Source organism: Haliotis cracherodii, unplaced genomic scaffold (assembly GCF_022045235.1).
Source record: "Haliotis cracherodii isolate W230 unplaced genomic scaffold, xgHalCrac1.p SCAF_5, whole genome shotgun sequence".
NCBI lineage: Eukaryota > Metazoa > Mollusca > Gastropoda > Lepetellida > Haliotidae > Haliotis > Haliotis cracherodii.
Genome location: NW_027266308.1, coordinates 7,545,592 through 7,561,273, shown reverse-complemented (window position 1 = coordinate 7,561,273; position 15,682 = coordinate 7,545,592). Strand labels below are relative to the sequence as shown.

General features: G+C 41.6%; 1 protein-coding gene across 3 annotated transcripts in view; it reads right to left on the bottom strand.

Annotated features, from left to right (window-relative positions):
* Nucleotides 1–14,038, bottom strand: part of LOC139443903 (regulator of G-protein signaling 22-like) — an 81,562-nt gene extending 67,524 nt beyond the window's left edge. For all 3 annotated transcript variants that reach the window (XM_071224792.1, XM_071224794.1, XM_071224793.1), the window contains exon 1: nt 13,937–14,038. In XM_071224792.1, the coding sequence (XP_071080893.1) occupies nt 13,937–13,943 (7 nt within the window). In that variant the 5' untranslated portion in view covers nt 13,944–14,038. The remainder of the gene's footprint in view (nt 1–13,936) is intronic.
* Between the last annotated feature and the right edge of the window lie 1,644 nt (nt 14,039–15,682).

Below are 15,682 nucleotides of genomic sequence, written 5' to 3'. Positions count from 1 at the left end.
TTACATCATTGCAAAGAATTTGGTACATGTATGTATGACGACTGTGTATATAAATTAAAGTCATTACATCATTGCAAAGAATTGGGTACATGTATGTATGACGACTGTGTATATAAATTAAAGTTCAGTATTAGCTAGCGATATGTGTTCCAAATGCATTCAAAGCACAATAACCCACGAAAGACCTATTTCATTTTGGCCGACCCCGTAAAGTACTTTCTATTCAGATACACGAGACAGAACCCCAGTTCCGTTAAACCTAGGCTTGTGCCCCACATTCAACAATCAATCATTGGCCTCCAACACCACTAACACCCTTATGTCACACGCACAATACCGTTCCAATAAAGTATTGAAATAGTTTCACAACAGCGAAAGTAAAATACTCAAAAACATTGCTAGGTCCTCTTTCGTGATATGTTTGTTATGCAACGCCGGGTTGTCAGGCCCCAAAAGCCACACTCGGCGTCGAGGGTGACGGATCATGAACCCACAAACTTCAGGTGCCTCAACGGTCCCGTGCTTCTATTGACGAGATCTCACCCAGAAGACATTGTACCCGCCGTTAGCAGGGAGAATGGGAAGAAATCCTTTTACATATGTCCTAAGTAACGCCAGGGACTCACTAAACCCATAGAACAACAAATATGAACAGATTTCGTACCGGGCTAATCCTGAGGTGGCATACGGGATTAAATATGGCGGGCACCTATCAAATGCTGAAAACATCTTGGCAATATTTTAAAGGGATAATGTACACCTCTGTTGACGTTGGGTATTACTGACTGTATAAATGTGTATGTGGCACGACCTATGGAAATGAGGTAAGATGGTTGAACCATAAACCGATCTGCTTCTCAAACAGGTTCAATAAAACAAACCGCCTCCGTGGTCTAGTGGTAGAGCGTCCGCCCGGAGAGCGGAAGGTCCGGGGTTCGATCCCCGGCCGCGTCATACCAAAAGACGTTTAAAGATGGTACTTGTTGTTACCCTGTCTGGCGCTCGGCATTAAGGGGCTAAAACAAGGAGTGGTCGGCTCGGAGTCAGTATACTATGTCTGAGTGGGGTATTCATGTTAAACTGCGGCATGGTATCTCAGTGTGCTGGCACTATAAATCGGCATCAGTCCGGACTAGTACAAGCAGCCACACGCGTGCATGTACGTCGCTATATAAGTGCAACAATCTTGGACGCGACGTTAAACCCCATTTCACCTCACCTCACCTCACCTCAATAAAACAAAGACATTTGGAGATAGCATTTTAAGAAGGCAAAGGTGGTTTGTGGACATATGTTTCTATTGACCCGGTTAAAGCATATGCTGATGTTTTGTATCAAGGCGTTGACGTGTTCAGTTCAATACTGACATGTTCTTTGATGACCCTGGTCATTAGTTACCCATACCTTTACTATATACAGTGATGGGGAGGACCTAGGTTCAATGATGAGACACGACCCACTAATAAAGTCTTGACAAACGACGACCTAATGTCAAGAGACATGATCGACAATGTTGAGACATGATAATGTCAAGACACACGACCTACTGACAACGTCATGAGACTTGGCCTAATAATAACGTCATCAGACATGACTTACTAATAACGTCATGAGGCACGACCAACTAAATACGCCATGAGACGAGACCGACTAATAACGTTATGAGACACGACCTACTAACAACGTCACGAGACATGACCGACTAATAACGCCATGAGACAGGGCCTGCTAATAACGCCATGAGACATGACCGACTAATAACGCCATGAACTATGACCGACTAATAACGCCATGAAACACGACTTACTTATAACGTCATGAGACATGACCAACAATTACGTCATGAGACAAAAGCTACTAACAACGTCATGAGACACGACCGACTATTAATGTCATGTGACATGACCTACTCATAACGTCATGAGACACGACCGACTATTAATGTCATGTGACATGACCTACTCATAACGTCATGAGACACGACCGACTATCAATGTCATGAGACATGACTTACTGATAACGTCATGGGACATGACCGACTATCAATGTCATGAGACATGACTTACTGATAATGTCATGAGACATGACCGACTATTAATGTCATTAGACAAGACCTTCTAATAACGTCATGGCCTTCAAACAATGTCATGAGTTAGTAAGTATAGGTTCATGCCACTATTGGCAGCGATATCACCTATTACATATGATTTTGAATTTCATATGAAAACGTTTAGAGAAATATTTTACCCTCAGTGATACAGGCAAAAGAATGGATGGCATTATAGTGTCAGAAGAAATCAAAAGGGGCCCTTTGTCGTGATAGTTCTACCTGAAATATGGTTTTGAAGTGTTAGAAATCATGTCGAGCTTTCATTCTTGGATGTTGGGTATTTTAGTCCAAGCGAGACTCACACAGAAGACTTACACCAAGAGGTTATTCATAGTTCTCAAAGGCACCACAGCGACTGAGCTATGTCGAGTTATCGTTTGTCCATTTCAGTCTTTACAGGTTTCCTCTGAGCTTAACATTCGTGGCAACGTGGAGTTAAGGAGGTTGTTGCTTGACAGGCAAGCTCTGAATGGGATTTTTTTTTTTTTTTTTTTTTTTTTTAAAAAAGGCTGTTCCAGAAAATCCTGGAAAAACCTATTTTACCAAAAAATAACCCTAGGACATTCTTAATGTGGTTTTAAATCGTGCTTTCTTGTGTCATTCGGAGAACAAAAACTAGAGCTCTAAAACAGTCTGTCTCAAACAAAAGTTCCTGGACGAGACAAAGGGTGACAACGGATGACTAACGATCCACGGTATGGGTCACAGGGTTTGACCAGACAGTTCTTTATGGACCCCGGAATCTGTGGCGTTACTTGATAAGGAACATCTCTAAACATACAGAGTTTGTTTTGAAGCTCTTTGGAACCTACAGAGCCTGTTACACTGCTATTTTAACGTTAGAGTGTGTGGCGTGCTTATGTGAGATTTCAGACGAGGACAACTGAAGAGAGCAATTTTATTTTTGCATTACACTCCTGAATTACCATACATTGTATTTGCTTGTGTACATTTGTTTCATTATTTGAATTTTGATTTGAGCAAATATTCTTTACCATTCTTTTGAGTGAGTGATTATGGTTTTCTACGTTTATTGCAATATTTCAGCGACAGCAGGAGGTGAGGTGAGGTGAAATTGGGTTTAACGTCGCGTCCAAGATTATTGCACTTATATAGCGACGTGCATGTGTTTGCGTGGCTGCTTGTACTAGTCCGGACTGATGCAGATTTATAGTGCTAGCCCACTGAGATGCCATGCCGCAGTTCAACATGAATACCCCACTCAGACACAGGATACTGACTCCGAGCCGACCACTCCTTGTTTTAGCCCCTTAATGCCGAGCGCCAGACAGGGTAACAACAAGTACCAGCTTTTAACGTCTTTTGGTATGACGCGGCCGGGGATCGAACCTCGGACCTTCCGCTCTCCGGGCGGAATCTCTACCACTAGACCACGGAGGCGGTCAGCGACAGCTAGAATCTTCATGATAGAGCTTCACACATTGTGCCAAGGCGGGGAATCGAACCCGGGTGATGATCCATGCTTTAACAATGATATCCCAGAGTCAACCATTTTTGTCATATTGTGATTGAATCGAAATCATAAACAATTAATCAATTACACAATCTGCTTTTCTGCTTTCGAAACTATTCTATGGGTAAGCTTTAGTATCAGCTATTGAAAGTAACTCGTGGCAATAACGGCGGATATGCCCAGGTTCGTCATTGAATGAGTTTGTCGTGCACCCTTGACCACAGCCGTGCACGTCCGGCAAAAACCAATACATTTCCCGTCGGGGTATCAGAACAAGCCTGGACATCAATAGGGTAGGGGTCACATTTATTAGATCGATATTGGCCAGAGTAAATACTGTCTGTTGTTCTTTGATCGCCCAGTTTGGGTATCGCTGAGTACGTATATCATTGTTCTCTGGTATTTCCATAAACTTATAAACGTACATGGACTTCAAAATATATAGACACATAACTGCTTGTTATAAAGGGGCATAGATGGCCCAGTGGGTTAAGGTACCTCAAATTGGCTGTGTAGAGTTGCGTTGCTAAGGCGTGCCAGGATTGAATTATCGAGGGTTCGAATCCCAGTCTCGACCTGGTTTTAACCCTTGTTTGTAAGCACCTTGATTTTCGAATGGTTTCCACCCATGTGCTGATGGTAAATGTCAAAGACCTGCATCACTTCAGGCTTTCCTCCCACATCAGGCTGACACGCCGTGATATAACTGAAATACTGTTCAAAGAGGCGTTAACCCCAAACAACGTTTACTCAACACAGACGCTAACATTACGAAAGGACCCGAAATTGGGATAAATATTTAGAAACTAACCAAACGTTCTGAAACCACGATTCTGTTTTTTATTTCTTGCTTAACTGGATTCTCATGATATATGCTTACGTATCCCAGATTAAATAGCAGTCTTCTACTTGAGAAAAAATAACTTTTATTAGTTCGAAAGGAATTTAGACGCCTCTCTTGTAACCTCGAGTTTTGTTTTCAGACATTCTCGTACATAGATGGCGAAATTCAACATCTCAAACCACAATTATACTTACAGTAATCGAAGGATTCTGCCTCTAGGTCTATGGTCTCTATATCGGTATCCATGCTAGAGTTAACAGAGACGAGCAACAGTCACAACCTCACCCACGGAGACCATAGCGGTACCCACTTTCCTTGCCCAGTTTGACTTGAGCACCCTATACATACAGAGGCCCTTTTGAGGTTGAGTCATCTTATATCTCACATTTATAGCTCCGAGTTCAACTGACAGCATGAGTGATTGGCACTGAAGTGATTTTGATAGACTGTAATGCATGGGAACTTTTCAGCGAGCAATATGTAGCATTGTCCAACTGTCAGTCACTGTGCCGACATTCTTGTCCAGGTAAGGATGGTTATCGGGGGTTGTCGGTAAACCATTCGTTGTTATTTCCTTTGTGTCTTGCCGCCATTGACTAATATCAAATTGTAGCATACACGGTAACAAACAAGTAGAGAGGTCCTAAGCGACTGGTTCATTTCAGAAGCAGCGCTAACGCCCAGCACGCTATTCGTGGGGCGGTCTTTATAACGACAGATTTATATTACAGCGTTGCTATCTATGTTTCCCTTGTCAGATCAGTATCTATTTTATTTGTAACATGTAAGGTTTTTGTTGTCTTTTGTGTGATCAGAACTGCGTAAAGACACCGTAACCACATAAGTTTTTTTGTACTGAATTAATATAGATTTAATTGTATAATTGTTTTATTGTTTTTTTAATTACGTTGTCATCAATCAATAATGATAATATTTAAAAAATAAATTCAATTAACTTTTTACATTAATACATTGGAAACATAATAGAAAGACATTTCATAATATTGAGATCATTCTCTTTTTAAATTGAGGAACATTATTCATATATTGTTATGGTTATTAACTTAGGGTCAAAAGAAAGTTTACCGAGTTTGTTTTTTATGTAATTGAAAATTGAAAGAACTGTTATTAAATTTGATAATGTCTAGTTAATCATCACTCATTCCTGCAAAAGATTATAAAAAGTGGCTGGGGAACTTTGTGTAAAAATAAATTGGGTCAATGAATACTGGGGTATGAAATCATATTTGAAATGTTGTAAATTTGTGCCGTTAAAAGCAAATGTATTGATTTTCAAAAATAAGACGTCTAAGATACCCATCAAAAGTTGTGTATTATGAGAGCAATTTTTTGTTAATTTATAAAAATATTTTAAAAAATTATGTTTTAAAAAATAAAACCATGTGCTGACTAAGTGCCAGTGCGGTTCATTGCTTGGATATAATATCGCTTACTTAAGATATTTTTAAAAGAAAATCAAACATACGACTCGGGTAAAATCAACGGAGAAGTATAGTTTCTTTTGCTCTTCATTTTAACAGATGTTGTAGATTTATATACAAAATTTATCAATTCCATTAAATGGATATACGTCTTTAAAATAAGTATTAAAAGAAATCATTTGCCAAAGAAATTGACTCATATCAATCTGTATTACATTTTGACAGTTATATTTTCCAATCACAAGTTTCAGATCCACGTGTTGCGTTCTGATGAAGGATCGAGCTGATATAACACCGCCGTTACAATTAATAGTCTCTGGTTGTCAAATATTTCAACAGAGTTTGTGATGATAAACTTCTATCCCACAATATAGTGACCGGTTTTGAAAAAGTTCTAACAAAAAAAATCTATAAGCATTCAATCCCTGAAATTCATTAAGGGTAAACAGAGTGTCATGGAGTACATATCTTAACGTGGAATGAACGGCGAAGGGTTTGTTTGACAGGCTAACTTCATTTGATTATATTAGTTTACATTTCTTCTTACGACACCAGTAAGTGTATGTGTTATAGCTTCTGATCGAAGTTAATATTTTTCATGAGATGTCGGTTGTCCCACTAGATACGGCACTTAGATGTTTGACCTCTCAAACAAACGTTCATGGTAACGGGACAAGGGGCGTCCTAGTCGTCTAAGGCGCTGTGCAGAGTTACGTCCCTTAAGCTCGCAAGGAACCTATGATCATGGGTTCGAATCCAGAATTCGCCCAAATTATGTTTCTATGTTTGTCAGCACCATACCCGTGCTCGTGGGTTTCTCCGAAATGGTAAACGTCTGAGACCTGCATCACATCGGGCTTTCCTCCCAAACACAGTTCACCTTATTCTTCAAATAAAATCTTGGTTCTAAACCTTAAACGTGCCCCATCTGACACAGCGTCGAGTGAACTAGGCGATGCCGTGATGAAGACAATTATCTCCCCTGATAGAACTTGCTCAATAGGAACTTGGATCACAGACCTGGGAGTTATTCACGGCATATGCCGGGCAACACTCCCATGTCAAATACTCTCGCTGTAGCCGCGTGGTTTATAAAGTTTATAATGGCCATATAGCGTGTGCAAGAATCATAATATTTACCGTTACGGTTTCTCTGATGTTTCGATCCAGGAGCTCGTGTTTTATCTTGTATTGATTGTAACCTAATTCATACATGTGGCTAATGTGTGTTTGTTTGTTTGTTGTTTGACGCCACACTCAGCAATATTCCGGCTATATGACGGCGGTCTGTAAATAATCGAGTCTGGACCAGACAATCCAGTGGTTGACATCTTGAGCATCGATCCACGCAATTGGGATCGATGACATGCATCAACCAAGTCAGCGAGCCTGACCACCCGATCCCGTTAGTTGCCTGTTACGGCAGGCGTGGGTTGCTGAAGGCCTATTTTACCCAGGATCTTCACGGGTCATGTGGCTAATGCTTTCTAAACACACTTAGTTATAATTAATACATATTTGAACAAAAAGGTATGAAGGTATGAAGGTATTCCGGCTTTTTCACTGAAGATTCACTGGGAAGGGTCTTGTTATTATCTTAGCGCTGCGACTGTCGTGAGTTATTGTTAAAGTGTTGGGTTACGATCGTCTTAGCGCTAAGTTCGTTTCGTGGAATCGTGTCCTGAGCGACTATCATTAAAACAAGGCTTTTACAAAAGCCGTTGTCTTACCTTTTTCAGTTAGTACCGAGATCTGTTTCAAAGTCCTAGATCAAAATGTGAAGAAAGTAATATTTATCTCTTTAAAATAGTGTCACTGCAATGTAGCTCACCTGGATATATAGCCACTTACATAGTTGCTGTTATATAATTTAATCATAAATACTGACGAGTAATCGATAAATATGGAACAAGAAATTAATTTCAACAAGGTGCCTTAATCTGCAACAAAAACAACAACATTATGTTATATTTTGTATTATGTTGATTTTAAAACACTTAAACCTTATTATGGAAACAAACAGTTCTAGGTCAACAGATTTTGGTAAAAAGGAGAAACAAATACTCGTTTTTAGGTTTCTTGGACACCGAATGGCTATCGCATCCATGTTAAGCCCCATTTCTAACAATACATATAACACATTTTATTACATTTAGCTCATAAATGGCCCTGTTAACAGCTATAAATAGGTTTTTCAAAATGGCTGCCGTAGCGGCCATATTGAATGTCGCATTCGAACCGCTTGCACCAATATAGGTGTCATCATTGTTAGAATTAAACATGTGAAGTTCCGGCTTCATTGGTTTCTGGGGAGATGATGCCCATACAGAAGACGCCGGACGCCGGACGCCGGGCGCCTGACACGCAGGTGAGCTAAACTATGGTCGGTTAGATGAAACAAAATGTGCTGTATCTAAAATATATCTCAGAAGCACAAGTCAACGATTCCACATCGATCTACATAAAAGGGTGTATTACTGACATGAACAGGCTCGGCAAATTAAAATATACCTCTTAAAATTTAAATTTTATTTTACATTTGTGAAGTATTGGGTCAGCAGGTCCGTAAACCATGTAATAAACCTAAGTCTCACTGCAACCTAATGTAAGATATCTTTGAACAAGCGGTAGTATTGATCAGTACTAAAGCCTTATAATCCAACCGTCAGAGTTATAACCAATGTTAAAATGTTATAACCAATTGTATATTGACATGCCAAGACCTTATCATTTAGTCCTCATGCAAAAAAAATGGTTTTAAAAAGTAAAAAGAAATTGGGACGGTGTAATCTGGCCTTCGAATGTCTGTTTAACTCGCCGGATCAAGGTTTTGGATAATTCTATGTGTAATCCGTTCACAGACGTGATTGGATTAGAACAATGAAAGGCAACCCTTGTCATGTGGTTTGAAGGACTGGTTCAAGCTGTTTTATCTGACGGAAAGCCTTTATAGCCGTGAATAAGCCGTGTTTCTGATACCTTGTTGTCAGGGTTGATGACCAGATCCCCTTAACCTTAGCCATATTAACTTAGCGTCACAATACCATTCTTTGTCCAGTCTTCACTTCCATACAGAGATCACTTGTCATGTCCACTTAGCGGAATTACCTTTGGATTACTTGCCAACATGTGAGTGAGTGAGTGAGTGAGTGGTTTTACGCCGATTTTAACGATATTCCAGCAATATCACGGCGGGGGACACCAGAAATGGGCTTCACACATTGTACCCATGTCGGGAATCTTGCCAACATGTTCTTCCAGAGACTATATACAAATGTGATATCAAGCCTTAGCGTTCGTTTTTTTACGCCGAAGACCCGGGTTCGATTCCAAATACTAGTATCATGTGTGAAGACAGTCCTTTGTGTTCTTCACTGTGATAATCTTAGAATATTTCGTTAAACCATGCACATTCGCCCTATCCAATGGAGGACCCGTGAAGATCCGGGGTAAAATCCCAATTGCATGGATTGATGCTCATGATGTCAATCACTGGATCAGACTCGATTATTTACAGACCGCCGTCATATAGCCGGAATATTGCTGAGTGCGGCGTTGTACCAAAAATAAACAAACAAACAAAACTATCCAGTGAAGAAAACGGTGATTTGCCGCTTTGGATAATATTGCAGGATAGGATCCTGGCATGAAAAGGGACACAACTCCTGACAGCGAATTGCCGAGCAATAGACGACTGGGCCACCAGCGCCCCCAGTTAACAAATCTGATGAGTGATCCCAGGAAATCCCACCCCAACAGTACCCCTCCTCACCCCGTGGTGGCTCCAACCCCACCCCCAGCAACGATGACTACGGTGAAGGGGGAATACGTGATCTGGATTAGGATCTGACCTACAGACAGTGATGGATAACGCCGGCTCACCCGAGATCTACCTCCACATGGGTGGGGGGGGGGGGGGGGGGGGGGGGGGGAGGGGGAGCTGTGATCAATCACCGATCTGACGCGGTGCTTCGCTGTCCAGCGAGCTTGTTGCACATACAGAGGGGTGGGCCCTCGGCAACCCACGAGGGCCATTACGTAAAGAATGGTTTAATCTGTAATGCTGTTTGTTGTCTGACGCAACATTCAGCAATAATCCAGCTATATGACCACAGTCTGTAAATAATCACGTCCAACCAACGATTGATATCATGAGCAACGTCATACGCCGTCGGGGTACGATGCCACGCAATCAACCAAGTCTTCATGCATGCCATGGTATCCCAATTGCGTGGGTCGATGCTCATGAAATCAATCACTGGATTGTCTGATTATGACTCGATTATTACAGACCGCCGTCATACAGATGGAATATTGCTGAGTGCGGCGTTAAACACACACGTTTTGCTCACAACTTAGCTTCTCAATCAAGATTTCACCTACCAAAGCCTGATAAATCATAACAGAAGTATTATGGTAGATTCGCAGTGCTATCGCACGCTATGACCTTCACGTGTAATCATTTCTCCTCCCTGGCCCTTGCAATGAAAAGTGTGAGGTGAAATTGGGTTTAACGTCGCGTCCAAGATTATTGCATGATTATAGCGTTTGTGTGTGGCTGCTTGTACTAGTCCGGACTGATGCCGATTTATAGTGCTAGCACACTGAGATACCATGCCGCAGCTTAACATGAATACCCCACTCAGACACAGTATACTGACTCCGAACCGACCAGTCCTTGTTTTAGCCCCTTAATGCCGAACGCCAGACAGGGTAAAAACAAGTACCATCTTTGAACGTCTTTTGGTATGACACGGCCGGGGAGCGAACCCCGGACCTTCCGCTCTCCGGGCGGACGCTCTACCCCTAGACGTACCAACGCTTTAGCCATTGGGCTAATCACACGGTTCTTTAATTGCCTTGCAATTATTTTGTTTGTTTTTTTGTTTAAAGCCGCGCTCAACAATATTCCAGCTATATTCGTCTGCAAATAATCGAGTCTAGACAAGACAATCAAGTGATCGACATTATGAGCATCGATCTTCTCAATTGGGATCGATGACATGCATCAACCAAGTCAGCGTGTCTGACCATCCGATCACGTTAGTGGCCTCTTACGACAAGCATACTCGCCTCTTATGGCAAGCATGGGATGCTGAAATCCCATTGCAGTGCAGTTAGTAATACACACCCTTACGGAACTGTGACGTTGAGTCATTGTGTCCTTGATATTGCAGGATATCCCTTTCCAAATCCTCGCCGTTGTGGAGAGGATGGTTTCGCGCGATGTTATCCAGGGATTGGGGAGTTTTTCTCCCCAGTGTTCACCACTTGACCATGTGTGACATCTGTGCCAGTGCGATAACGCTGACATTTGAGAGCTGCCGTACACGACCGGGCAAACAAACCCGGCTCATTCATTACTCTCGACGACGGAAGTACAACATAGGAAAAAATATAAACAAACCGACCCGGCGCTCTCATAATGTGTAACGCTCTAATCAGTTATACAACCGGCGCCATCCTTTTTTAAACTACCAGCTTACAACAAATTAATCTTTTTTTAGAATTTTGTAAAAAAATGAACTGCTTGGCAAAAGAAAGTATACACTTTACAATTAGATTTGATAAAGTTGAATAAGGGATTAATAGACTATTACTTATTAGGTTACTGTTCCGTAATTGTATACCTTAAAAGGTTTTGTTTGTTTGTTTGTTTGTTTGTTGTTTAACGCCGCACTCAGCAATATTCAAGCTATATGACGACGGTCTGTAAATAATCGAGTCTAGCCCAGACAATCCAGTGATTGACATCATGAGCATCCATCCATCCACGCAATTTATGATACGATGACATGCATCAACCATGTCAGAGAGTCTGACCACCCGATCCCGTTTGTCGCCTCTTAGGACAAGCATAGTCGCCATTTACGACAAGCGTGGATTGCATTCGTGACCAATTCGTGTTATTCCGGGACAAGCCGAATAGCAGTTACGGAAAGGGGCGAGTGGTGACGACTGGCGTGGATTGCTGAAGACCTATTCTACCCCGGATCTTCACGGGTCACCAGTGTACGGGAGCTGTTTGTGGTTCGGCTTGTTATGTTTGTCTGTTTCACACTATTTCTTAAACACTTCTGCTATATACATATACGGGTTTAATGTTTATGTAAGCTGCAATTGATGTACAGCAAATTAGTCCTAAATTGGGGCAATAATCCCGAATATCGCAGCTCGGCGATAGTTGTACATTTAAGTGCCCGTTTACGAACATTGATCTGTTTTACCTAGACTTCAATAAAGCCTCTGAAATGAAAAGATATTTTGTTTTGGTCTAGTTTAAATTGTCTTTCAATATATGACGTTAAGGGGCCCAGAGAATCTCATCTTCTTCAGGGGGCACGGGTGGCCCAGTCGTCTGAGGCACCGCGATTCGCTGTGCAGAGTTGCGTCCCTTGGTCACGCCAGAAACCTATGATTGTTGGTTCGAATCCCGGTTCGCCCCGATTATGTTTCTAGGTTTGTCAGCACCATACCCGTGCTCGTGGGTTTCACCGAAGTGGTAAACGTCTGAGACCTGCATCACTTCGGGCTTTCCACCCACATTAAACTGACACGCCATGATATAACTGGAATACTGTAACACAACACACTCACTTCTTTTTTAGAAACTGAAGAAATCTAGACTTGCCAAAGTATTGTAAACTTGGGAGGTATCGGCGTGCTTTGTTTCAGGGTGTGTATCCGAGACTGATAGGGTTCCTGATGTTGTCTTGGGAGTCCAAGACTCACGAACAACCAACGTAAATTGGAACCAACCACGGAAATGGTCTTAACAAACCTAGAAACATATTTGCGGCGAACCGGGATTCGAACCCACGATCACAGGTTTCTGGCACGCCTAAGGGAGGCAACCCTGCAACGCGAATTGCGGCGCCTTAAACGCTGGGCAACCCGTGCTTCCGGGACAAGATACGCATGGTGATATGATTTATTTTGTCTGAACTGAATCGATTCATATTCCTTCAGAGCAGGTAACATATTTTCACAAATACAAGCGTGTAATTGTTCCAGGCATCACATGTAAGAACCATGTTTATCCTTGAAGTGGAAAGGTATTTCACGGTCATGTTAACATGAAGTATTGTAGCGTAATGTGACACGAAAAATCTGGTATTTACACAGTAACTTAAGTCCCACCTTCGCAGTTAGTGGGAAATAATCCCATTGAGCTGAACCCCTGTTTGACGTGGGGCTTTGGAAAAATCGGGCGATTAGCCATATAAGCGTTAATCCAGCGTGATATCGCCACTCAATGTGAACGTTGGTTTCAATCACTGGTATAGATCTAGAAATCGAGTCACTGTATTGGTGAAACCCATAAACCAAATTTGACCTTTTAAATTGAATTAGTTTGCATAACGTTCATGAGGCTTACAGCGTTCATATCACAACTATATAAACAACCTCGTTATAACGCTTTGGCGTTAATGTTTACTACGAGTAAACATATTTCCAATTAAAATATAATCAATTAGCTTAACATGGCAATAACCCTTATAACAATGGAGTCAGCTGTTCATTGTTGTCAGGGCACGTCCATTCAAGCATTAAGTGTTTAGCAGCAACGTACAAAGGTAATACAATATTTGGGTAAGCATTCAAATACATACATTACTTATTCACCTCAATATAGCCCTATATCATTAATAATATCACGGAAGTTTTTGATAACTGTTTTAGGACCTGTTTGAAGAAAAAACATATTCAACATATACACTGACATTCCTGATTTAAATGAACTATGACCCACGTAATGCCAAAATATATCGATACAACGTGAGAGAGCCTGTCAGCTGGTCAGTGGTATATAGTCTCAAGCCATTACCACTGTATAAAAGTGACTATGTCCGTCCCTTCGAGTTAAAGTGGTAATAAATATTCTTCTTTCATTATAGGGTCATAAACTCGAAGTTTCGATCGTTATCACTTTTGATTTATATACACCCAACCTCTGTTGAACGTCCGTCAAAAAATACCCAACGTCGCCTCCAAAATATAGATAATATTTTTTATGACAGAAACCACGATATGATATATATGTCTGCAAAACGAGAATCACCTACCTTTCATATTTCGACAGAGCAGTACTCCTAAATCCACTCAAACATTACACTCAACAGCCTCGTTCCGCCATTTCATTGTCAGCCCAGCGATATTTCCCATTGACAGTCAGTGACAAGCGAGCGACATTGTCGCGCGAGCACGCGGTGTGTGTACAGTTGCTAGGTAGAGAGTGGTAGCCATATTGGAGGTGGTTCGGGACGCCCTCTATGTGCCCGGTGCTAACTCAGCGTCTATACCCCGTGTTATAGGGGTGGATTAACACCCAATTTAGCGCAGACGAGGAACGATTTGTCCGAAAAGGCTATGAATTTTTAATGTGAATTGTGTATCATTTACCATGTGTAAAGTATGCTGGTCTATAAATACATGTGTGTGAGTTGCCCTCGCTTGGTTTTATCGGGGTAACTTATGATCTTTAAATACATTATTGATAATGTGTGTTCTGAGTAGGGCTGGGACGAGTGCAAATTGACTACCCGGATACCCACCTCCCTATTACCCGACTCTTCCCGGGTACCCATTGTAGGTCTCAGGAGATGTCCCAAAATGTCCAATTGTGAACATTTTTAGCATAGCCCTGGCAAAACGTATTCAGATACATGTATTAAACAATCTGGTCATTCATACACTGAAATTGAAATAAGTTATATCTTTATTCAACCATATGAAAAGTCAGAAGGAATGGGAGCATAGTCAGAAAGAAATGCGAACATTATTGACTTGTAGTGTTACCATAGAGTTTTAGATATATTTGTCATTAAACAATATATCACGTGACTTACCACTGGTCCGGGTAGTCCTGTGGGTACCCGGGTCCTACTCAGTACCCACCCGACCCGGGTACCCGAGTTCTGACGTTTATTAATATTATATTTGTGACATGATACATGAATTAGGTTGAAATTGTGGCTAACATAGAATTAACAAAATAGACGAATACGTGAATAAACAGAGTATATCCTGTAACTCGATACAGATCGGGGCGGTTTGGAAATCTGGGGGTCTAAGCGTTCGCTCGTTATCCCGAAGAGACGGGTTCGATATTGCGGGGATATAAAAACAAAAACGGCATGAAACCTTTCTCAACTATGTTTTGGATGTTTGTTGTTTAACGCCGGCTGCAAATAATCGAGTCTGGACCAAACAATCCAGTGATTGACATCATGAGCATCGATCTACGCAATTGGGATACGATGACGTGCATCAACCAAGTCAGGAGCCTGGCCAGCGGATCCCGTTAGGCGCCTTTTACGGCAAGTATGAGTTGATGAAGATCAATTCTACCCCGGAATTTTTACGGGACTTCTCATCCATGAAAAAGAGTGAATGAGTGAGTTAGGTTAGCGCCGGTTTGAACGATATTTGTAATTTATCACGGAGTGGACGTGTCAGTTTAATGTCATCTTTCCAAGGTAAGGGAGTTAACTGACTTTAAAAGTCCAGTTTCCACCCTTGCCGAACTAGGCTGGAATTACTGGGCTCGATCATAGCGCAACCAGTGGCTATTACCAGTTATGTCCCTTCTATGTCCGTCCTATAGACCAATCCACCTCTCGTATCACTTGCGTTTGCTTCACAAAAAATGGTGCCGCCCAGTCATTACGGTGTGATCGATAATCAGATCTATATTGTGATAAAACGGGTCTTACATCGCGAAATGCATCAAATCACGTGAGCACCTTGTTTCAAAACATGAAAAGATTTGGAAAATATCTTCTGACAACGAGTTGGCGGTGCACATGCTT